The 16492-nt window shown below is 33.1% G+C and overlaps 1 protein-coding gene and 1 pseudogene across 3 annotated transcripts; one reads left to right on the forward strand and one right to left on the reverse strand.

Moving 5' to 3' along the window:
* Positions 1–242: 242 nt before the first annotated feature.
* On the reverse strand, positions 243–7650 carry LOC141823546 (putative protein phosphatase 2C 60). 3 transcript variants are annotated; one of them, XM_074710850.1, is made up of 6 exons: positions 7321–7650; positions 7104–7253; positions 6405–6809; positions 5641–6008; positions 1938–2174; positions 243–663 (listed from the first exon to the last, which is right to left on the reverse strand). In XM_074710850.1, the coding sequence occupies exons 3-6, from the start codon at positions 6718–6720 to the stop codon at positions 376–378; spliced, it is 1209 nt and encodes a 402-aa protein (XP_074566951.1). In that variant the 5' UTR covers positions 6721–6809; positions 7104–7253; positions 7321–7650; the 3' UTR covers positions 243–375. The 3 variants fall into 3 exon arrangements, with proteins under 3 accessions (XP_074566951.1, XP_074566950.1, XP_074566949.1); XM_074710849.1 differs by having other exon boundaries at positions 7087–7253; XM_074710848.1 differs by lacking the exon at positions 7104–7253.
* Positions 7651–10841: 3191 nt separating this feature from the next.
* On the forward strand, positions 10842–15524 carry LOC141823059 (uncharacterized; annotated as a pseudogene).
* The last annotated feature ends 968 nt before the right edge of the window (positions 15525–16492 follow it).

Here is a 16492-nt window from a genome sequence, read left to right on the forward strand (position 1 = left end):
TTAAATATTTTTTATTCAATATTGATATCATGGGATTATCAATTATGCCTTATTTACTAAACAAGGGAAAGGTATCTACAGAAAAAACATATCAAAAAAAAATCAATGTTAAAAGAAAATTCATCTTATTGGAATTGTGTTGAAAAATAAATAAATATTCTTTAAAATAACAAACTTCATCATTCTACCACTCACTAATTTACTCATATAATTTAGTTATTAAATAGGAAAGAATACATGTAAAAAAAATGAGCATTTCTATCAGCATTATAACAAGGATAAACTAACTTGTATGCGTCTGCAGTTAACGTCTGCTAGAACAGGCACAATCCAAATCTCCTCTCCTCCATTTACATCACTGAGGATTACATTTACTTAAATAGAAACAACAACAGGTTGAGATTTACGCGGGTATTGTATACGAGACAGGGGAGTGGAGCTTGCAGGCACGGTGATTCCACCCCCTTTCATCGACAGAGAAGGGCCCCAGTGTGAGCTGGCCCTGCTAACGAGGTTGGAGTCGAGGAACACGACGACGACAGTGATGTCGTCGTGGAAATGCCGGCGAACGCCGCGGTCGATCTTCTGTAGGTCAGAGTATCTCATCTCCCTTTTCTTGGCTGCTTCTTGAAGTGCAGCTTTGATGAGTCGCCGGGCACTTCCCTGCAGGAGTTTATACTCATGTAAGAAGCGAGTTACACAAAACATCAGGATCAAGTTGTCTAATTCAGGAATTAATGAGTTATTTAGACAGTATTGACGAGTAACAATGCCATATTAGTCGGAAGAATTTGATACAGAAACACTACATATAGGAATTTCTTCGAACAATGTTCTATTTTCACTTGTAAGCAAATGGTTGCAACAGGGCTGAGGTGAGGGTGATGAAAAAGAACCAACTCATGAGCTTCCTCTGAAAAAAGTTTACTTTGAGTTTGAGTTCTCTCCCTCTCACATGAAAACTTCCGGTTGGATTTTTGGACCTAGTCACTCGCGCACCATTGTGGCATGTGGTGTGTGACATATTTGGTATCTGGGAACTTCTTCAGGAAAAACAGAAAAGTGCCAAGACTATCGGAAGAGCATTGGATTTGTGCAATTTACAGTTAGTGGCCCTTCTTATAAAAAATGTGTTAAAGAAGTTGAAGGATCAGAATTCAAATCAGCTTAGGCTTTTGAGCTTTGAGTCAGGATCCCAGCCAGTAATTACCAAGAATTTAGGAAACGAACTAGTGAAACAGAAGGGCAATTGTGCAAGCTTAAAGATAATGTCACGTCGCATGGAGATTGCTAAAGTATAGACAAAACAAGAACTGGAACAGTGAAACTTTGAGGAAGAAAAAAGGAGATTAATGGCATCTCCCCTTGATACTCAGCAATGAAGGAATTGGTGGAATCATCACGAGGATACATCAGATGATGTAAACAAGGAAAGCATGAAATGGTATTGAAAGAATGTGACCCATCTTATAGTTATGAACCTTGTTTACCCACAATATTAAAGGATTCATTCTAGCCTGCCTGAGTACTCAGGTCTCCCTGAAACTCCATAGTCAATAAGGTCCGACCAGCTTATTATACAATTCAATGTTTATGTGAAGGATTTTTGTTTGTCATCAACAGGAAGATTTGACCACAAAAACAAAATTGTCCCCAATGAGACAAGAAGATCAAATTACGCATCCTAAACTATGACAAATTTTACTGATTTTAACACATCCAACAACTTTGTTATGCAATTTGCATTTATTATGAAGAATACTTTGTTTGTTAACAAGAAGAAAATTTGGCCAGAAAATACAAAAATTACCCCCAATAAGACAGTGTTCAAAAGAGCACAAAGCAACAAGCAAAGAATAAATAATTATTCGGATTCAGAATTCGAAGCAATACTATCTGAAAAGAATGATAGTGTAAATTATAGGTAAGAAACGTACACTGTGAGGATTATTGTGAACAATATCTGCAGCTTCTTGGTTGCTGAGATGTTCCCAGAGGCCGTCCGATGCAAATATAAGAAACAGATCTTGAGGTTGCAATGGTTGCACAGAAATGTATGGTTCTGAGCTGAGTATAGGCTTTTTGAAAGTTTCTCGTAACCGGAACTTTGCAATTAATGGTTCCCTGTTAAATTCTGCCTTTTTCAGGTAGACATCGCCTATTGACCTAGAAACCTATATAAACAAGAGAAGAGGAAGAATACATTTAATTAAAAAGAATATAATTTGCAATTTTCTATGTTGATTACATGACATAGATGGTGTGCAAACAAAAGAATGATCATGACAAAGATCCATTAAGTGCTCGTGGCAACAAATAAACAATAGAAATCATGCAACACGTGCAATCATCATTCTAAAGCCATGTTAGTCCCAATTATTTATGATCAGCTAAAAAAAATTGTAAGTTACAGAATTTAGATAAATTAAATTACTTTTTCTTAGTAACAATATTCAGATCAATTAAATCATTTCTCTTGTCTTTGATCACCCTCAACCCCTTTCACCTTCACTTCCAAATACATCATTATTGCACATGGCACTTAAAGAAAAGAATAAACCGAGGCTTTTGTTTTATTTCAGTTATTTGAAATGAAAATGGAACACACTTTTCTTCAAGAGAAAAAGGAGTCACTAGTATCTAATATTGATTGTACATAGTAAGAGGAAATGTCGACTGGAATGTATATTGGTAGGTGCAGGTAATAAAATATTTTATGTAAAAAATAATTAAAAGCTAGAAACCACCAACATTACTTCCTGTTGTGTGACAGGTGTCTTCTCAGAATCAGTAGAATGCAATTAAACCAAACAAAAGGCAATTTAAAACTATCTTGTGGCATCCAAATCCGCATAGATGTGACATCATGAAGCTCCCACACTGGTATAGTTAACAAGTTGAAGAATGTGTTGTTGATTGAGGATGCTTAGTGCTCCAACAAAAGAAAAAGGTACATCTTCACCGGAAAAGATGAGCAACGTGTGCACCAAATAGTGGAGAGAGGACAAAGAAACAAATGCATCAGAACTTCACCATACTCAGCCCTGATTAGTCCTCATTAAATACAGATAAAAATTAATAAAATATTGGAACTGACAGAAACATAGCAACTGACACTACTCAAAACAAGACTGATTAAGCAAAACAAACAGCTTGAGTTCTGCCTGAACACCAAGTTCACAGTCATTTGAGTACACCAAACTAAAAAAGAAAAACACCAATAAGAACAGTGAAAGTATGATATATTACCAGATATGGATGTGTCCAATAATTCGGTTAATTACATAAATCATAGTGATTTATAGCCAAAGTTTCAGTTTCACACACATACTTTTATGTTTCAATCAAGTACACAAATATATAGGAGTAAGGCAAACTTATTCTCATGCATCTTTGTAACCAATCTAGAGGTTCTTATTATTTTGAGCCATTAACATACCCCACACTATTCTTTCTTGCCTCTTTGGCCTTGTTGATCTACTTTATACCAACAGTGTGTGGAATGATCTGTCAATATTCAACAGGGCACATGATCAGCTTATCAACAGGATCAGTTATAAAACCACATCTTATCATATGTTCACCAATAGGATCACTTATAAAACCACATCTTATCATATGTTCACCCTGCAATACTACTATATGTGATTCCCAGGTGGCATGTTGTTCTCACTCATGCAAGCAATTGCTTGAGCAAACAAATGCTATCGACTACCATTTTTCTGCAAGTATGTCTTCATGGCCACTAAGAAAGAAACTAATATGTTATATTTGAACCTTTGAATTTCCAGAATATAACACATTTACTGTGAAATATTCCAACTTTGAGATTTTTGGGAAAATTGTATATGTGGAACCTCATTTTATACTAATTATTCGGAACTTTCTTTATCAATGCTAAGCTAATTATCTCTTGGCAAGTCAATATTGGATTATCCCTAAACCTAAAATCCACTTCTTCAAGATTTACTGAGATTGTTGAGTAGGATGTAACATTAGGCAGATGCCTTGAAGCTTGTACTTTCTAATATAATGGCTTCTCACCAAGTCAATCATCGGCCCCTGATGAATCCTCTCCAAATTGGGCAACATAAGTTGAACTTGCAGCATTTCATAAAATCATCCAACAACTTCCCTACTAACGGCGCCTCATATAACATACAAAATAATAGGTAATCTATTTTTTGAGTCAGCAAAGAACTCAAGAGCTCTAATAGCATAGAAACAAGACCAAGCAATCAGTCTTCAAAAAAGGCAGTCAGTCAAAATAAAAGTAAAGCAATTAGTAATGTTGATATACTGTATACCTTCTGTCTATCTAACATATAGGTCTACCTAGAGTTATTCTGAAATCTGAATCTCAAAACTCCTTGCACACCAACTCCATGTATGCCTCATCTGTGTGCTATGTCCACCTGAAATCAGATACTGAATCAAAGTCTACGTTATACAGGTAATTATCTATAGTAAGGTATGATAATTGCTTTCGATACACATGCAAGAACTCCTGTGCTATGTCCACCTTGACACTAAACACCACATCATCTACAACATCATTGTCCTGGTCATGAAAGTTTCACTGCCATCACACTCATCCTCACTGCACTCAACAATACCCTTTTGTTACATTTAAGGGTTAAAACCAATGTAATTGTCTCAACCCATTACTAGGCTCAGTTGCAGTTGCTTCATCCACTATTTCTCTCTGTACTTCTCCAAGAACACCTTGAACTTACCTGAGCTTGAGAGACTGAATAACTGTCCCAATATAGTGTTGCCCGACTGATCTGCAGATTATCTGCCTGCCCTGTAATGGCAGTGAGGATTCATCCATCATTCTCTCCTGCCCATCTACAAGAGAGCATATTATAATCACTACCTACCATGTATGGGCAGAGATTCACTCAGCATTCTCTCCGCCCTTTATGCACTAGATCATCCAAAAGAACACAAGAAGGAAAGTTATTTCAAATAGTTTCATTCAATGGATGAAGCAGGAATTCACTCATCATTCTCACTGTGATTTATGCACTGCTCATCGACAAGAATGCATGTTATTTCAAATAGTTTTATTCAATGGCATAAAGTAGTTACCTTGTCTTGGATCACAAAAAGATAGAAATTTAGGATCATACACTTAGGCGTGCATACAAGATGCCAGTGCAACACATTAGTTGGACATGAGTCCTGTGTGGAGAGAATGCATACAAGAGTGAAATTCTCCTAGATGGCCAATAGGGAAGGTTTGGACTCCATCTAACTTCTTAGGCTAGCACGGATTATAAAATGTTAGTGACATAGTTGAGGTAGCACTTTTGTGACTTGCAAGATGTAAGTCTCAAAAAAGCTCATATTATAGGTGCAACTCCAATAACTCTAGGTAAGGATGAAAGGAATTTCTTGGTGGGTTATACACAATTTAGTTCCACATAAGCATATGCAAAGGCCATTATTGTGGATATATATGAAGGTAGTATCTCTTCCAAGTAGCTAGCCATTTTTTGAATGGATTAGGCTCCACTTGAGTTCATGGGTTATCAGGGTAGTAACAATTAAATGCATAGATATGAAGAAAAATGAAGAGACTAAATGCAACATGAACTCATGTCATTTACTGTTGGTAAATTATTATTTAATCACCTGGATTAGGCCCTTCACACGCCAAACATTGTGCTTCAACACAACAATTTGTTTATCTTCTGGGTGCATTGACTGCAACTCTTGTCTTGCAGAGTCAATTCCTACATTGTGTTCTGCTGACAACTGAACCGCCAAAACTTCTCCAGTTGCTTTGACAAGTTTCCCAAGAACAACACGGGAGTCACCAAGATTGGCAGTGTACAGCATTCCACCAGTGACAACACCAACTAGACAACACGAGCCAACAGCAGCAAGCTGAGGTTTTGTTGACCATTGTTTGGCAACCAGTGAGGTAAAGCCTTCTTCTGTAGCTTGATATGCCTTTCGTATTACATCCACAGATATTGATTGATGTTCAGCTGCAAATCCTGAAAGAAAAAAAAAAACAAATTGTTCTTACATGTCTATGCTTATAAAAGGCATAACATTTTGCAAGGGACTCTAATCATTGGCATGCAAACATAAACTGCACGGAGACACAATCATAAGCTATGTTTCGGCACCGAAGTGATTCCTAGTCGATAAGACTACCTATTCTGGATTTTTGTGCAGAAAATATCTTGTAAAAGGATCATCCAAGTCAATTTGTGCTGCAAATAATTACCACAGGAGTAGAAAGACATTTGAATTCTTTAATAATAAAAATAAATTTTGAATTTAGTGAAACTTGGGATACAATCACATATTTATAATTCAACAACATTATGTAGATAGAAGTAGCAGAGTCTAAGCCAAAGTTTTCAAGACAGAACATTGGAACTTACTCTTAAGATGCTGAAATAGATGGTCATTGATATAACGGGATGTTTCTGGACCGCCATGACCATCATATACACCAACAAAGGTGCCATAGGGACCGGATTCAAGCAAGCTCAGTGGCCCAGATTCAATCTGACACTGGTCCTCAAGCAAGTTGTTTGCTTGGACCACTGCCATGGAGAATTCGCCATTAAAATGCACACCACTGTCCTTATACCATAGAAGTCCATCCTGCCGACCTACAGCATCAGAACCTAAATAGCCATATCGGTCTGAAGGCAGCCAGCAGGAACTCAGCAGGTTCATTAATGTGACTAACATCTTTCATCTCATCCTGGCTGTCTTCCACTTCTAACCGTCTGTCAAAAATCAATGGAACCCCCAAACGCCCAAAATCCAAATGTTTCTTCCTGGGTCACACGAATTTACACATATCAGTGGCGATTACAAAAGAGATGATCAACTTGAATGAAATAGCCAGCGTGGAAACCATTAAAAGGTTCCAACTTTGCATTCTTTAGTAAAAATTAGAAACTTATTTTTTTATCAGGTAAAAATTAAGACCTTCGGCGAGTAAAGTGAACAGCGTAAAAATAAGTAAAAAATAAATCGAAATCGATGTCAGTCTTAAAAAGATGAATCTATGGAAGGTGGAAATTAAACAGGTCACAGGCTCAAAGTTACAACCAAAATCAGAAACAAACTTATTGGTCCGTCTTCTACGAACTCGCACCCTAAAGCGGGGAGGCGCAGAAGAGAAGTCTCAAATAGATCCTTCTGGCACGGGATAGAAGATAGAGACCAACGAGATATTGTAGGCATGGACCATCTACTCCTAATACTGTAACCTGCATCTTTAATCATACCCTATCATCTCTCGTATGTTCCATCGTAAACAATAGGCGACGACCAAAAAAATACCTTTGGAACAGAATTCACTCCGATCTTAGGCGATCAGCTAGGATGGGATTTCAGATCTGGAGACGGCGTCAGGATTCTTCTCATAAGGCTTAGAGAAGGGTCGCGCTGAGCTTACAAGTAGCGGATTTGGAGTGAAAGGAGACGCCTTTTTCGTAGCACAGCGCAGGTTTAGCAGACAAAACTCCACTGAGAGCAAAAGAGCGAAAGGAGGAAGCTAAAATCCAGAGAAGAACAGGAGCGGCGCAGGCCTCCGCCGCCAGCGTCACCGCTACGACGCCGGCCGGGCGAGAGAGATGTTGGCGGACGAGGAAGGAGAGAAATTGGGCAGAGAAAAATCGTCGCGCATTGGCAGACTCGGCCAACAGATAAGCCGTGACCAGCACCAGCATTCATTTGGCACCCTACATTTCCGGTATTTTAAAATGTACCCTTCCACTTTTTAAATTTTCGAATCACTCTATGTATCTTTTTTTTTTCTCAAAACAACGCACTTATTTTTATTATTATCAAAAGAATACTTTTATTTTTATAAATTACTTAATGCTCTATTTTAGATGTTTTTAATTTTTAATAATTTATTACTTTGAACAAATAAAAGTATATCTCTAAAAATAAATTTTAAATTAAAAAAATAGTTAAAATAGATTATTTTATATTATCAAATAATTTTGAGAAAACTAAAATAATTTATTTTTTAATCTTTTAAAAAGGAGTCGAAACTTTATCATTTTAAAAATATATCATTAGAAGGTATGACCATTTAACTTTTATCTAAAATTACATGAGCTCCGACGAGTTCATTTATGATCTTAGATTTTGAATTTAATAAAGATACGATGATCATCGAATTATTAATTGATAATTAAAGAGTACATTATTGATTTAAAGTGTCTTGCAAGTAATTTAAATACGAGAAAGGCAGAGGTTTAAATAATGTTTACTTATGTAAAAAAAATAGTATCTGCTCATGATTCTGTGAGGAGAGTTATCATGACGGAAGAGGATATTATTTGACTTCGTCAAAATTCAAATTCTTGTCCTCTTCTGTAAGTCTGTTCCATAACCAACTCAGTTATACCTCGGAGGTAAAATAAATAATGTTCACTTATCTTTCTAATGTGGGTGTTCAATTATGCATGGACTTAGTAGAAACACAAATGAAATTTATGGAGTTTGTGACTTGATGAGCTTAGTCATGACCTTGTGCAAACAAGTTTGTGTAGCTTAATGGTTTGAGATCCGTTAAAAATTGAAGAATGATGAAATAAAATATTTGAAGGATTGTAGGTGAAATATAAACGATGACATAAAGTTTAAACATTTCTTTAAAAATATTCAATTATAATAGTTAAATGGTTGAAATAAATATTTTTATATAATTAAAAAAAACAGATGAAAAATTACATGCTATATTATATTATATATATTTATAAATTTTACATTTATAATATTTTTAGTATTGGTGAAATAGTGTATTAGTAATAATAATTTAAATTTAAATAATAAAAGGGCTATTTGAAATACAAATAGAATGAATAATAAAAGATCCATTAAAAAAGAATTCAAAAATTGGATTTAGTTTGTTTAGATTTTTTTTAAATATCTCAATCATTTCAATTTATTCGGTTTAATTTTGATTTTTAAAATTAAAATTAATTAAACCGATTAAATCATTTCAATTATATGGTACGAAATAAATTGATGTGGTTAGATTAGTATTTTATAAAAATCTTAATTTCTGACTCAATTATCAATATAAGTCAATTGATATAACAAATTGATTAATTTGATAATCGATTGAATTAGTTAATTTTTTATTGATTTAATTTTTTTTATTTTTCATGATAAAATTCGATCAATTCAATTTATCTTAAAAAATTGATTTTACAATAATTCCAATTATAAACTTATTTTTTCCCTAATAAATAGCAGTATTTAATGTTCTTATTTTATAATAGCGTTTTATAAAAAAATATTGTGATTATATTGGGTTTTTAAAAATATTTGAAATAAATATTAACAATTTTTAATGATTATTTACTATTTTTTGTAAAAAAAATATATATTTTATATTTTTATTCAATGTAGTTGAAATAGTCTAGTGATAATGATTATTCAAATTTAATATTATTATATTTATTTTAAAAAATATATTTTAAATATTATAAGATCTGAATATCCTGTAAGAACTACCTTAACATTATTAATTACTGTTACTAAATTTACTTTTTCATATCATCTCAATTATTATCCATAATTTTCTGTTTCAAAATTTTTTATAAAAGAAAAAGAAAAATGATTTTGTTATTTCATTTTTTTATCATTTATTAACCGATTAAACCGAGCCAATTAAATTTGAAATTTTAATTTGGTTTATTTAAAAATTTATTTTTGAATTTTAATTATTTTAATTTATTTAGTTCGATCTTGATTTTCAAATTTAAAATTTGATCAAATCAAATAATATGCAACTAGTATATTATATACAATCTATTAATATTACTAGATTGATGTTTAAAAAAAATCATAATGTTATTAACTCTTCCAATTGATTAATCTTAATTAGATGTGATTGATCCTATCCCATAAAAAAAAATTTCATCAATTATTAGGATAAATTAAAATGTACTCACGTTGTTAGACATTGATAGCCAACCTTTATAAAAGAATCATACTTTACTTGAATACTCAATTATAACTTATAACATGATAGCTTCATTCATCAAAATGGACATAGGCTTATGGTTAATTATATTTCGCGTTGCATTTGTAACACCTCACTCTATCAAAAGGCTTATTCATAAGTAATCGTACTTTATGTTATATGCCTTATCTTATACCAATGATCCATCAATATTTTTACCATTGCATCGTGCCCAGGGAAAAAAATTTCACTTATTACAAATTAAAGTTAAGAAATAACTTTTTAAGAAATAAATTAATATTTAACATCCATTAAAATAAATTTTAAAATTTTATTGCTCGTCAAAATATTTTTTTTTAAATTATTTATCAATAGAGACGATATATTTTAGTAACAAATTAAAAGTTATTGATTTTTTAAAAAATATTTGAAATAAATAAGTTAAATAATTAAAATAAATATTAATGATTTTTAATGATTATTTACTATATTTTTAAATAAATCTTATTTTTTATTAGTATAGTTGAAATAGTCTATTAATAAGAATTATTTAAATTTAATATTATTATTCTTATTTAAAAATATATATATTATTTTTAATATTATAATATCTCAATTATAAATATACAGTAAGGATTATCTCAACAATATTAATGATAAATTTGCTTTTTCTATATCATTCGTAATTATTATCCATAATTTTTCCGTTTAAAAATTTTTTACAAAAAAAATAATTTTGATGTTTCAAAATTTTTATTATATATATATATATATATATATATATTTTTTTAACGTCTATCCTCTTCGCCGTCCGTCCGACGATCACTACCTTCCTCCGCGCGGTCCGCTCGCTTGTCTTCTCGAAAATCCTATCACCATGTCCCTGCCTTCCGATGCCGTCTCCGGTGCAAGTCTGGACGTCGTTCTCTCTTCTCCGGAGGCGCCGATCGTTGCCCCGGCGCCAGCCGAGCCCGAGAGGATCGCTAGCCCACAGCCCTCCGACGCTAGCGAGCACATTACGGGTGATGACGAAGAACAGCGGAGCATAGGCATTGCCACTGCTGGAGGTGGTGATAGAGAAGCTTTGATTTTGAAGGCCGGCGGGGTGAACGAGGCGAGTCAGGTTTTGAGAGCGCAGTCTGGGCCTTTCGTCTTCGGAGTTACCCACTGTCAATTCCTCTTCTTCCGACTCCGTGAAAGTTTTATTTGATGGATCATCTGCGGTGAGATTTCGTCTTGTCCATGTCTTTCCCTAACTGGCTGATGTAAATTTTGTATTCATAGTCTAACGAACGTAACGGAAATCGATCGTAGTCTTGTTTATAAACCTAAAATAAACCCTATCTCAATGTAGAATGCCGGCGGCAGTACGTCCACCACCAACGGTGGTCCTGAGACATCGGAATCGGTACGACCTCCGGTTTTCCGCGGTGCGCTTCCATTGAACAGGCATGCCACGAGCGCTGGGTTCCTGCCACAGTCACAAGTAATTGGTGGCAATCGGCACAGATTCAACAGCGATAATGGACGCTACAGGAATCAGCTGCCTCATCCGGAGCGAGGAGTCCATGGTTGGAATGGCCCTCAAGTTCTTGATACAAATCCACACATGTGGATGCCGATGCCCCGGCTGCAGGGACATGGACGACAACCGTTCATGGCCCCCTATGCTTTCGTGCCTCATCAAGCCGCCCCGCCTTTTGCGAGTCCCATAGGCTACACTGGTAATGAAATTTTTTTTGTTTTCTCTTTGTCAAGTTTGGTTTCATGGTTTTGATGATCGTTATTATCTTCCCTCAGATGGCACTTCGCCGTATTATGGCACACCACCTGCAGTTCTTCAGACGTATTATGCTTCCCAACCTCCAGTTCTTGAAACATACTATGTCCGCCCATCTCCACCTCCACCTCCACCTTATCCAATGCCACATGTATTTGACAAACAATTGGTGTTGAAGAAACAAATAGAATACTACTTCAGGTTTTACTCTAACAACTCCATTATAGATGTCTCAGTGTTGATAATGAACATGCTTTCGCAGTGTTGATAATCTGTGCAAGGATGTTTTCCTGCGAAGAAATATGGATGCTCAAGGGTGGGTGCCCATCTCATTGATCGCGACCTTCAGGCGGGTGAGTTGCTTTGGACTTGCTTTCTGGTGTGCAGTTTATTAGATTATCAGTTTATTAGATTCTGCCACATTTTGTTTAACGTAAAGGGGAAAAAACCTGCAACCATAGTTAGTTTGCATCTATTGCTTTGCATTGCTAATGTTTTGATTGGTGTTCTATTTGTTTGTAATCCAGTAAGTTTCTACATATTGTCTTCCCTGCAAGTATTTAAAATGTGCATAATTAATTCACTTCCATGAGATCATCAATAAAAGACCCCTTTTGATGAAAATTTTATATTATTTAATCATTTCTTTTCTTTCTCTTTTGATAACAATTCCAGTTTACAGCTTCTGTAGGCTACATTGAATTGACTAAACCGTTTAAATTGAAATTGAACAAATATATTTTTTTCAAACTAATTGAATGAACTAATAAAACATTGATTAATTCAATCCAAAATCAAAATAATTGATTTTCCATCATCAATTGATTGATGATGAACAATTATCCAATGATTGATTGTTAAATATTTTATTTATTTATTTATGTCTAGCAATCGATTAATGAAAAACAACATAGCAGCCAATTGTTATTTTCAGTTTAATCAATTTAATCGTTCGAACTTTTAAAATTGAGATCGAACTGAATTATTCGAATTAATTATTTTTTTAAAATAAATTTCTCAATTAATTAAATTAAAATTTTAAATTCAACCGATTTGATCGATTAATTCAGTTTAACCGACACTCTTGAAATAAAAATAAAAATAAGAAAAACAGTAATATGAGATAGGAGTTTACTGGAATAAACTAAAGGATCTAGTTGATTAAAAGATACCGTTAAGAATCTAAATAAGAATCTAGTTGCAGGCACACAACTTTTTAGAAACTCGAATATTTTTGCAATATCTTTCTCATGTGTTGGATGTTTTTTTTGCTAGATTTTTTTATAACAATTTTATCATCATATTTATTATCGCATGCTAATTCCGTACACTACAAATCAGTTTCGCACAATACATTGTACTATATTTTTCTCATTCCTCTACTCTAATAAATTTATTTTGCATTTGTATCGACGTACTGATCATGGCTTACCATGTGCAGGTTCAGATTGTGACTAGTAACACAAATTATATATTGAGTGCTTTAAGAAGTTCAACTGTAATTGAAATTCAGGTACACTAATTTACTTTGTTGTTTATTCTATATACTCCAAGACTCTTGAGTTTCCTTTAAATATTGTATCATTATGGGTCATTTTGTGTTTTTGCTGTATCTTGATCCATCATAATTCTTATCATTTTACTCCACTATTTCACCATTCATTTATCTGTAAAGTGAATGTCACAAGAAACCTTATTATCTTCCATGTTGAATTCTTGCGATTGTCTAATCCATCCCTACTTTTGCTTCAACCATTTGCAGAGGGAGAGCATACGACGGCGCAATGACTGGGAGAGATGGGTATTGCCATCAACAACAGATCGAGATGGGCAAGCTTCTGGTTCCTCTGCATATATACAATAGATTATCAATGATGATAATTCATGTTTTCTTTATTTTGTACTGTAAAACTTATGTTGGTATTGTATAAGTTAATTGAATAAGATGATGAGCATTTATGTTGATGATTCATCGTTTATTCTTTTTTAGTATTTTACTGATTTGGCTTGTATAATTGTGAATGGTCTCTGAGTTTTGAATATTATGTTTTAAAATGTAACGACTAATTGTTGACTGCTATATCATCTACATGAGTTAGCTTTCTGACTCTTTTTGAAGGATCCCTGTGTGCCTTTGCTATTAAATAAGAGATTGTAATGTTCCTTTAGATGCCATGGGGTTACCTTTACCTCATCTTAATCTTGGTATAGTAGGATTTACAAATTTTGCTAATTTCTATCAATTTAATCTGATCCATAGATAAAATAGAATAGCTAGTACTGCACATTGTGATAAACCTAGCTAGTAGTTAATTTCAACAGATATGATTAGCTTGTTTCATGTAAAAACTCATAGGCTTGAGATTAATCTGACCTTGAAACTGCTATTTAAGTAGACGAATAGACATGTGTTGAAAGGGAGGAAATAAAGAAATATGGAAATAGAGTAGGGGTCAACAATCAGTTAATAATCAAACTGTTTAAATCGAAATTGAACAAATGTATTTTTTTCAAACTAATTGAATCGATCAAATTTTTCAATAAAAAATAAATAAATAAATCAATAAAATATCGATTAATTCGATCGAAATTTAAAATAATCAATTTTTCATCATTAATCGACTGATGTTTTTCATCAATCTATTAATGATGATGGACAATCAAGTCAAATGATCAATTGTTACATATTTTATTTGATTTTTTATGTCTTAACAATTGATTGATGTAAAACAATATAGCAATCAATTGTTATTTTCAATTTAATCAGTTCAATTGAATTCAAACTTTTAAAATTAAGACCAAACACTCAATTATCCAAATTAACTGATATTTTTTTTTAAAAAAATTAAATTCTTTTAAATTCACCTGATTTTATCGATTAATTCAGTTTAATCGATCTTTTGCTCATCCTTTAAAAAAAATAAAAGTAAGGAAAATAGTAATACGAGATAGGAATTTACTGGAATAAACTAAGAGATCTAACTGATTAAAAGATATCGTTAAGAATCTAAATAAGGATCTAGTTGCAGGCACACAGCTTGTTAGAAACTCGAATATTTTTTGCAATATCTTTCTCATGTGTGTGTTGGATGTTTTTTTGCTTACTCTCTAGATTTTCTTTATAACAATTTTATCATCATATCTATTACTATAGTTGTAGCATGCTAATTCCGTTGTTGCACCACAAATCAGTATCACACAATACATTGTATATATGTTTTTCTCATTCCTCTACTCTAATCCATTTATTTTTCATTTGAATCGACACTGATCGTGGCTTAGCATGTGCAGGTCCAGATTGTGACTAGTAACACAAACTATATATTGAGTGCTTTAAGAAGTTCAACTGTAATTGAAATTCAGGTACAGTAATTTACTTTGTTGTTTATTCTATATACTCTAAGACTTGTGAGTTTCATTTGTATTTATCATTATGAATCACTTTGTGTTTTTTGCTGTATATTGATCCATCATAATTCTCATCATTTTACTCCACTATTTCATCATTCATCTATCTGCAAAGTGAATGTCACAAGAAACTTTATTATCTTCTATGTTCCTTGAATTCCTCTAAGCGATTGTCTAATCCATCCCTACTTTTGCTTCAACCATTTGCAGAGGGAGAACATAAGAAGGCGCAATGACTGGAAGAGATGGGTATTGCCATCAACAACAGGTCGAGATGGACAAGCTTCTGGTTCCACTGCATCTACATCAGATTATCATTCAGTTGTAGGGGATTTTTCCAGTCATATATAGTTTGTGACAGCCTCAAACTGAGGTACTTCAAAATGGGATCGGCTAGGTTGGACAACCAGCTAGGTTCCAATCCAGCTCAAGACGGAATTAGCTTGTCAATTTTGCAGTGAGTTAGATCAGCATAGTTTGACTTTGATCATCCAACAACTCAGTCAGTGCAGGCTGACTTCGATCTTCTGAGAACTACAACAATCCATTCAAGAATTAATACTGATACCGATGGATTCGTTGTTTAAAAACTTTTATTTGTTGAATGGGTTTGTTGATAGATTAAAATGTTTTTAAGTAATATGTATATTATACCTTGCTTAGGAGTGATCAATTGGTTCAAAATCGAACTGAACAAATCAAAACCAATTAAATTGAATTTTTTTGGACAAACCGAATCAATCCAATTTTACCACCAAAATCAAATAAATTGAACCAATATAAAATTGATTAATTCGATCGGTTATTGAATTAACTGATAAATTAATTTATGAATTAACAAACCAATTTATGAATTTTAAATTTTAAAACTAAACTGAATAAATAAAAAAAATCAATATTTTTTATAAAAAAATTAAATTTTTGACTGAACTGAATTTTTGAATTCGGTCGGTTAAATTAAATTTTTTTTGGGACAAATCCAAATCGATCGAATTTTACTATCAAAATCGAATAAATTGAATTAATATAAAATCAATTAATTTGATCGGTATCAATGATATTTTGATTTAATTGATTTATAAATTTTAAAGTCGAATTGAATAAATAAAAAAACTAATATTAAAAAAAAATCAAATCGAATCGAATTTTCAAATTCGATTGATTATTATTCAATTTAATCAATCTTTCTCCTCTCACCTCTTCCTTCATCTCTTGCTCTCTTTCTATCTGTTTCCTTAGTTGTGAGCACCACCATCGACTCAATTTTCTTTATGGAAGACATTGCAACATCTGCTTTTGCTCTTTTGTCAGATTAGTATGCCACTTAATTTTGTGCACTT

Source organism: Curcuma longa, chromosome 3 (genome assembly GCF_044706935.1).
Source record: "Curcuma longa cultivar G26 ecotype Majalengka, Jawa Barat chromosome 3, ITB_CL_G26_1.1, whole genome shotgun sequence".
NCBI classification, from domain to species: Eukaryota; Viridiplantae; Streptophyta; class Magnoliopsida; order Zingiberales; family Zingiberaceae; genus Curcuma; species Curcuma longa.

Excerpts from the sequence above, each read along its gene's own strand:
- LOC141823546 (XM_074710848.1), bottom strand. The coding sequence starts at position 6,720 with ATGTTAGTCACATTAATGAACCTGCTGAGTTCCTGCTGGCTGCCTTCA. Across the intron at positions 6,009-6,404 it reads TCTATTTCAGCATCTTAAGA|GATTTGCAGCTGAACATCAA; the intron begins GTAAGTTCCAAT and ends TTTTTCTTTCAG. Across the intron at positions 2,175-5,640 it reads GTGTGAAGGGCCTAATCCAG|GTTTCTAGGTCAATAGGCGA; the intron begins GTGATTAAATAA and ends TTGTTTATATAG.